General features: G+C 48.7%; 1 protein-coding gene across 1 annotated transcript; it reads left to right on the top strand.

Annotated features, from left to right (window-relative positions):
* The first annotated feature begins 5,569 nt into the window (after nt 1-5,569).
* On the top strand, nt 5,570-6,234 carry LOC123172833 (histone H3.2). The gene has a single exon (XM_044589737.1). It carries the CDS (start codon nt 5,661-5,663, stop codon nt 6,069-6,071), a length of 411 nt encoding a protein of 136 aa, XP_044445672.1. The 5' UTR covers nt 5,570-5,660; the 3' UTR covers nt 6,072-6,234.
* The last annotated feature ends 2,881 nt before the right edge of the window (nt 6,235-9,115 follow it).

Here is a 9,115-nt window from a genome sequence, read left to right as displayed (position 1 = left end):
GCAAGCATCATATGGTGAGGAAAGATCTAGGCACATATATCCAGTTGGATATGGGTAGCATGAGTTATTATTGTTGACATCACCCTCGAGGTGAGTCTGTTGGGGGGCAAAACTATAATCCCCTATCTTTCTATGTGTCCGGTTGAAATGTTTTGCTCATGTGTATGCGGTGAGTGTTAGCAATCATAGAAGACTATATGATGATTGAGTGTGTGGACTTGCCAAAAAGGCTCCGATACGTGACCCTTCATGAAAAATGATGAATTGTAGTTGCAAAGTTGACTGGGAACATAGTTTGTTGGTTTTTAATAAAGTTCATGCTTTATACTTCGATGTTGTGATGAATTGTTACTTATTCACCATAATGGTTTCTAACGGAAGAGGGGCAAAATTGAGCACCATTCTTATTTAGTGGTAAAGATGAGGTCGAGCGGAAATTAGGGGAAAATAGAATTGGCCTTACATTATAGTATGCCACTTATTTTCAAAATAGTCATGTCTACACAATAATAAAAAATAATATATGATTTTTTACTTGTTTGCTTCATATATTATTTATTCAACAATGTGTATTTCATACAACCAAATCATTAAAATGCATTGCAATTGATTCCTGTAGCAACGTGCGGGTATTATCTCGTTTTACAACGACAAGTCCCTAGGGGTATAGAAAAATCATGCAAGGGAGTTGTAGGGATTTTTTGTGGAAAACTTTCAGTGTATTCATCTTCAAAATACAACAAACATCCGAAATAATAAAAATTACATGGAAATCCATAGACTATCTAGCAACGACTACAAGCACTGAAGCGGACTGAAGGTGCGTTGCCGTCATGGCTCCTCCCTCACTAGAGTCGGATAAAACTTGTTGTACTAGACAGTTGGGAAGTTGTTGTGCTAAAGCCTTGTAGGCCCGCGGACGCAACACACAAGTCTCTCCTCCCCTTCGCCTCTCCTCCCAAGGGAGAACGCGACTAGGGTCCCTGCCTCTTGTCGTCGCCGTCGTTGATCTGTCTTGTCTCTTGTGGCCTTATGGCCATGGGGCGTGCAGTGCATCCCTACCCCAGCCAACTGGAGGGATTCGTTTTTAGGTGTTTCCTTGAGTTCTGCTAAGATCCGTGTCCTGCTCGGAAAGACGAGAGATGGTGGCTTCCTAAAGATGAAATAAGGTTCTCTCCGCATAGCCCCTGTCCTAGTGGTGCGTTTAGCATAGCCGTAGGCCTATCTCCAACGGATATTGCAGGATTCAATGACGATTGTCTTTGATAGGTCTGCTCAGATCCGGTCTTCGTTTGTCTATATTCGTGTGTCTTCAGGTTGGATCATTTGATGTATGCTTCTATTCGTCGAATATTTAACTTTTCTACTACCTATGTATCAAAACATAAGACATTTTGTAGTTCAGTTTAAACTATAAAAATGCCTTATATTTTGATACGGAGGGAGTATTTTATAACAAATATCCAGTATAGTGTAGGTGCATATGTAATGTCACATACGCTCACTCATCTTGATCGTCCTTGTAGCAGTAGTTGCAGTACCACCGAAATCTCTCGCTATTTTATAACATACATCCAGTATAGTGTAGGTGCATATGTAAGAGCATCTCCAACAGCCGCGCTAAACAAGCGCCACACCGTAAATTTGCCCATTTTAGCGCGCGCGCCATTGATAGAGTGTCTCCAGCGGGCGCGCAATAACCGCATGCGCGGCATATAAAGTTGGGCGCGCGGTCCGAATCGCCAGCGTGCGCTGCGTATTTAGGGCGCCCGCTTCCACGCGTGGCACACACGAGCGCTCGCGCCGCACTCTCTACACCGCGCCACCTTCGCCCCGCACGTGCCGGCACGCGGCGAGCTGACCTGATGGACACACACGTCGACACCCTCTCACCCCATCCTACATCCGCGAACCCTCCACCGCCGCCGCCACCGCCGTCGCCGCCGCCGCAAACCCTAGCGCTGGGAGCGTTGGCCTCGCATCCACCGAAGCTCCTCCGAGCATCGGCCTCGCGCGCGGCCTCTTCATGCCACCGCGGTTGACCTCAGCGGTGGGTGGCGTCGCCCCGGTGTCCGCCGTGATGAAGCCATGTGCACCCTACTCAAAGCTCCCAAAATGCGGCGTGGCCGAAGAAGGGCAAGACATCCGCAAAGAAGAACAAGGCGGCGGACGGCTCCGGCACCTCGAAGGTGTCGTGGAAGAAGCTTGCAGGGCATGTGACGGGCGCGGCGGCTACTGAAGCGCCGACGAGCTCACTTGTTGAGCCGGCGGCCGACGCGCACAATGTGTTCGACGATATGCCCCAAAGGTAAAAAAATTCCCCAAATTTTTTTTCCTTGTTATTTTTTGAATGCATACATATAGATAGCTTATTGCATTGTTCTATATACTTTGTAGTATGAACGATGATGCATACATGTCAATTATGGGTGTTGGCTCGAACAATTCGCATTGGTCTCAAACCAATGACATGCATTTCGAAGACCATGAGTTCGAGGTGGACGAGGATGGTGAGGGCATTGTCGACGCACCGAAAGGAAGAGGAGGCAACTACACCAACGACGAAGACATTGTGCTATGCAAAACTTGGTTGGACGTGTCGAGGGATCCATCCATTGGAGGTGATCAAAGTAGAGATGCTTATTGGCTTCGGATGAAAGAACACTTTGATCGTCGCAACTTGAGTGGAATTGACTGCTCCGCACGATCGCTTCACTCCCGGTGGTTGACCATCAATAGGGATTGTCAACAATGGGCGGCCGCACAAAAAGCGGTTGACAAGTTGAACCCAAGTGGCACCAATGATGACGATAGGGTAAGTGTCATTTCATCATTCCTCATGTTCATCATGCTTGTTGTTGGTGTTCCTTGTGCTAGCTTGTTTTGTTTTTTTGTAGTTAAATATTGCACAAAACTTGTTCAAAGGAGAGGAGAAGAGGGCCAAGAAGGGGAAGATCAAGAAAGGAAGGCCATTTACCTTGCCTCATTGCTATGAAGTATTGAAGGATCATGACAAATGGAAGAAGCCTGAGGATATTGATGATTTGGATTTGAGCAAAAAACGCAAGCGGACAATTGATTTGGAAGATGATGATGAGGAGGATGCATCAAGTGAAGATGGCAAGAGAAGCCCCACACCAAACTCGTTTTCATACTCGAAGCCAAAACGACCGGATGGCACGAAGAAAGACGCAAAAGAAAAGAAGAAGAGGAAAGGAGATGATGAGCTAAAAAATGCTATGGAAGCAATTGTCAACGCAAGAAAAGAAGCCAATAAGGTAAGGAAAATGGCAAGGAACCAAGATGCCGCGACTGAAGAGAGGAGGGTGGCGGTCGAGGAGAGGAAAGTGGCATTGGAGGAGAGGAAGGTGGGCATGGAGGAGCGAGCTAAATTGTTGGAATGGGAGAAGCACTTGTTCTTCTTGGACACATCTTTGTTCAATGATGCGCAAAAGAAGTATGTCAACCTTGCCCGTGAAGAAGTCTTAATCCAAAAAAAGAGCCATGATTCGCACAATGGGTGGCGGTGGCCTTGGCGGCATGGGTGGCAGTGGTGCCATGGGTGTCTTTGGAGCTACCATGGGGGATATGGGTTCCATGGGTGGCTTTGGAGCTACCATGGAGACCATGGAAGGCATGGGTGGCTTTGGAGCACTTCCGGGCGGCTTGGACGACATGAGTGGCATGGGTGGCATAAGTTCCGCGTCTCTCATTGGGGGCATGAGTGCATCTCCGGGCACCGGTGTGCCACCTTCGCATGAAGATGCCGTTGAAGATCTTGGCAACACCTTCCGAGCTTCACGTGATGAGGATGCGACGCGCAACAATGAAGAGGAGAAGGAAGAATCATCTTCGAAGGAGTCGGATGAATCGGAGGAAGATGAGGATGAAGACGAGGACGAGGCTTGATTGTTGTGCCTTTCGTTTGTGTCATGAACTTGGTTTGCATTTTGAACTTGGTTGAATGATGTTGTGGGCCGTTGAAGATCTTGGCAACACCTTCTGAGCTTCACGTGATGAGGATGCGGCGCGCAACAATGAAGAGGAGAAGGAAGAATCATCTTCGGAGGAGTCGGATGAATCAGAGGAAGATGAGGATGAAGACGAGGACGAGGCTTGATTGTTGTGCCTTTTGTTTGTGTCATGAACTTGGTTTGCATTTTGAACTTGGTTGAATAATGTTGTGGGCATGAATTTGAACTTGTGGGCACGAACTTGGTTGAATGATGTTTGTGATTCAAATTATATGCTATGTGTTTTGTGTTAATGTGATATTTGTGTCCAAAATGAACAAATGTGAGGCGTCGATTGCTCGCGCGCGCTGCTGGAGCTGCGCGCGCTGCATTTTAGCGCGGCTGCTGGAGCCAGCGCTGCGCGCCGCGCCAAACCTGACGATGAGCGTGCCGCAAATCAGATTTTAGCACGCCGCGCGTTGGGTTCCTGTTGGAGATGCTCTAAGGAGGTGTTTGGCTACAGAAATGATAAAGGCAACGTTAACGTAATCAGATCACAGCATGTAAGAAGGTGTAATCATATTTTTGCAAGTTTGTTTGGTTCACGTTCAGTTAAAGGAATCGATTACCACCACCCTGCTCTTCTTGCTCGGCCCTGCTGCTCGCCGACCGCCATCCTCCCTGTAGATGGTTTGCTCTTGCTTGACCACAGCCAACCAGGATCTCAAACGCCGTCGTCCGTCCCTGAAATCAAGCGCCGCTGGCTGTCTCCGAGATCAAGCGCCACCGCCACTCGGATCATGTGTAGTTCTGGCCGTCTACAAAATCAAGCGTAGCCGACCGCCCTGAGATCAAGCGCCGCCGGATGCTCGGGTCTTGCGCGCCGCCGGCCGTTCCCAAGCATGTGCGCTGCCGGCTGCCTCCGATGTGAAGCGCCGCCAGCCCTTTCCCATGCGAAGCGCTGCCAGCCCTTTCCGATCGCAAGCGCGGCCGGCTACTCCGATCTCCGCGGAGAGGAGGCGGCGGCAGACGAGGAGGGGAGCGTGACGACGAGGAGTGTGCTCGGGGGAGGGAGGATGAGGGGGGTCGTGACGAGGAGGAGTGCACTCGGGGGTAGGAAGGAGGAGGGGGTCGAGCGCACGGAGGAGTTATCTCAGGAGGGGTGGACGAAGGGGTCGTGTGGGGAAATGAGGGAACGTTACCGTAATTACCGGTAGGGGGTGGGCGGTATTGATACATAACTGGACCGGACCTGTTTATGGTGCGACCTGTTTACGGTGCGGAGTTACCAAACGCAGGGACCGTTTTCCCTTTACAGTGTTAACCGGGCAAAAAACTCGGAAACAAACACCTCCTAAGAGTGCAGTATTACTCCCCCGCAAAAAAAAAATGCCAAAAGATGAAAAGAGAAAGCTCGTTCACCACGCTATGCAGCACAGTTCATGGAGCGCACGGATCGCGATCCGCGTGACGGCCCCGAGCACAAATCCCAACCCTCCATTCGGCCGCGATCCAACGGTGCCCATCCAACCTCCGCCGGCCGTCCCGCGTGGCGGAAACCAAAACCCCCAAATCATCGCGCGCAAATCATCCTGGATCCCCTTTAAAATACGCCTCCATTCTTCCCCAATCCACCACCGCCAAGCGAAATCCCAATCTCCTAACGCCACAGCGCAGCAGCAGCCAGATCTTTCCCCATCCATCCCAATGGCCCGCACCAAGCAGACGGCGCGCAAGTCCACCGGCGGCAAGGCGCCCAGGAAGCAGCTGGCGACCAAGGCGGCGCGGAAGTCCGCCCCGGCCACCGGCGGCGTCAAGAAGCCGCACCGCTTCAGGCCGGGAACCGTCGCCCTCCGTGAGATCCGCAAGTACCAGAAGAGCACGGAGCTGCTCATCCGCAAGCTCCCCTTCCAGCGCCTCGTCCGGGAGATCGCGCAGGACTTCAAGACCGACCTCCGCTTCCAGTCCTCCGCCGTCTCCGCGCTCCAGGAGGCCGCCGAGGCGTACCTCGTCGGGCTGTTCGAGGACACCAACCTCTGCGCCATCCACGCCAAGCGCGTCACCATCATGCCCAAGGACATCCAGCTCGCCCGCCGCATCCGCGGAGAGCGCGCCTAGGTTTGCGGTCGCCGGCGATCCTGGCTAGTGGCTGTTCTTGTCTTTTGATCCGGGTGTCTGTCGGGTGCTTCTGTTTGTTGGTGTTGATATGATGTTTCGTCTGTTCCTATGTATCGTCATGCTCGAATGAAATTGCAATGGAAAAGTTCAGTTATCGTGCCAATTCTGTCCCCAAGTGTCACTGTTTGTTTATAAATTGCTCCGTGATTCTGCAATGTTCTTGTGACAAAAAGCAAGCTGATTACGCAAGTGATAGGTTTGGTCCCTGTGATCCAGTTTCTTGCACTTATCTTTGCACGTTTCTACAGGCATTTGGTGAATTTATTTGGGCTTTCGGCTCTGTTTGGTGTGATTCTGAACATGGCTGGGCTAGTTGATGTGGATTAGCTGAAGCTGAATCCTGCATCACATCAACACGTCGCCACTTCACCTTCAGCTAGTTGAAAATTTGCAATGGATGTGGTCTACTTTATCTCCATTTCTCAGATCTTGTTAATTACTGTAAGTTCTGTGATTCGATGTTATGTTTGCTGAATGATATCCTTCTGGGGATGATTCTTGTGCTGAGTTTTTTCTGGTTGTGATTGTTCATGCCATGTCTTCATGATGATTCTTGTGGATCAGAAACTTGCAGTTGACAATTCAAGTAGATACTAGTACAGTTTCTTTATCTGATCCTTTCAGTACTATCCATTTAATCTAACAAGTTTACAACATGCAGTTGTACATTATAAGAGAAACAAGTACTGTGATTAAAACTTGTTCTGTGATCAGCCTATGAGAGTATATAACAGGACACACTTTTTTTTAAATGAATAACTGGGCACACTTTAAGGCTATTATTTTCTGTATCATCCTACACCGCTGTTAACTGACAGAATGCGCAATTTGGTGTCAGCAGCACCCTCTTCGATTAAACCTGTGCTGTGATCAGCCTATGAGACTATGTCTCAAAGTTTTCTTGAAAGATTAGAAGTGGACATGAGTACAAGCCACTCATCACTGCAGTTACTATGCTATGATATTATTTGGTGGCTGAATTCCATCCCAGCTCACGTAGTTCTGAGCTTCTCTGCAGGCCTTTTCACTTGCAATATCGCCGTCTACAAACTTGCTGGCACACATTTGGGTTAAAATTGTGAGCTATGTTACTATATCCAGAGCAAGCCTCGGTGTAATGCGGAAGCTACACGAGGTAGGTCAAGTAGTACCTGACACTTGTATTTCCAGATATGGATATGAACCAAAACAACTGATGTACTCATTGGATGGCAGAAATGATTAAGAGGGAGATTACCATGAGCTTCTGGATGCCTTAACATCTCAAGCATAACGGAATGTCTGTGATCGATGCATCCTGCAGCATCCACCTACTGTCGTTCAGCAGTTTATTGTAGAGACAACAACGCTATTTTAACATCAGGTCAGCATCAGGTGAATTTTACAGTCTCATGTATAGCAAACAAAATCCATCTTGGTTTGAACTGTAAAATTCAAGAAATTCAGACAATGTTCGTAGTGTCATTTTGTCAGGAGATTTTTTTTCACCACAGGTGCCAACCGATCCGATCGCTCCATTGCCGAACTCCTTCATCTGTCTGAGCCGAATGGCGTGGGAGAAGGTGCTGATCCCGGTGACGAACAACGGCATGTTGGGCGTCAGCGCCGTCAAGCCAGGGTGGCAGAGTTCCTGGGCATTGCGTGAAACATTACGGAATCAAGTGTGGGTACAGTCACCACTCACAAAGGAACCAATGTTCTTCATTTGACACAATCATTTAACATTTTCAGTCATCATCCTTGATACAAATTGCTCCGGGCTTGAGCTTCTGAAATTTCTACTAGTTGCACATCAGAGTGGCATCGAATTGATCTGATTATGACGAACGGATATCGCTGATCTTCCGTGCTGTATCTGCTTCCTTGTCTTACATTTCTTGTCCCGTAATGGTCCGATTATGCTGGTTGCTCTTGGGGTACAAAAGTCGAGTCCTGCTGGGCTGAACAAAGTTGGGCCGATTTAGCCCACAGGCCCACTCTCGATAGTCCAGATGCTTCCAGCGTTCAATATTTTTTTTTCGTACGTGCTCTAAAATAAAAACTATCTTTGCAAAGTAGGAACCCGGTCCTCAGAAAAGGAACCTGGTCCAACTTTTCGTCGGGAATCTTTGGTGGCATTTTTCTTATCTGTGGGTCCCAGAAACTAGCACTGATTGTCCTGATGATGCCAATCCGAGGACGACGCCCTTTCTTTATCTGGTGGTTCGTGCTTCAGGAATCATTCTTTATGGCGGGGCAATAACCGAAAACGACTTGACAAGGAGAACCGCAAAGCTTTTGATAGCATGATGATGCTAGTCTGCTGGTAATTATGGAAGCAAAGGAATGATCGGGTATTCCGCTCGGTGGCCATACCTATGTCGGTTACAGAGCTTGTAAACAAGATTTAGACGAGCTTCACACTTGGGCGATAGCGGGAGGAAGTGGAGTTTTTTTTAACATCAATATAGACACAATCGCTCATATACACGCGTATACACTCACTTCTATGAACGCACACAAGCACACCTGCCCCTATGAACACCTCCGAAAGACTGAAGGACTGAAGTTGAAAACATTTTGTGAGGAGTTAACGTAGTGTGTGGAGTTGGAGTTAAGTGTGGCCTCGGCCGGCTTGTGGCTGTAGGCCGCGCACAAAATCTTCTTGTACATCGTTTTCTCTTTTTTATAAAGATAAGGTGCGTAATTTGCGTACTCTTGAAAGAAAAGATCATTCTCTAACAGGATTGTGCTGGTACATGGCCACTATCCTGTAGCTACAGAAGCTCACCGAAATCTGACCCATTGGTCCAGCGCCGGTCTTCATGGCGTTTACATTTTTTTCCATGTCTGGCGGGCCAAACGCCATAGCCCATGTCGTTTATGCAGCTAGAACAACACTGTTTTAGTATGGGCGTCTCCAAAGAGAAAACGCAAAGGAACGCCCTCCCTTCCGCTAAGAGCATCTATAACCGGGCTTTGCAAATTCGGCCCCTCAAACATCT

Source organism: Triticum aestivum, unplaced genomic scaffold (genome assembly GCF_018294505.1).
Source record: "Triticum aestivum cultivar Chinese Spring unplaced genomic scaffold, IWGSC CS RefSeq v2.1 scaffold66842, whole genome shotgun sequence".
Taxonomy (NCBI): domain Eukaryota; kingdom Viridiplantae; phylum Streptophyta; class Magnoliopsida; order Poales; family Poaceae; genus Triticum; species Triticum aestivum.
The sequence above is the reverse complement of the archived record's forward strand: the minus strand, read 5'-3'. Positions and strand labels throughout refer to the sequence as shown.

Coding starts and splice junctions, on each gene's coding strand:
- LOC123172833 (XM_044589737.1), top strand. CDS start 5,661: ATGGCCCGCACCAAGCAGACGGCGCGCAAGTCCACCGGCGGCAAGGCG.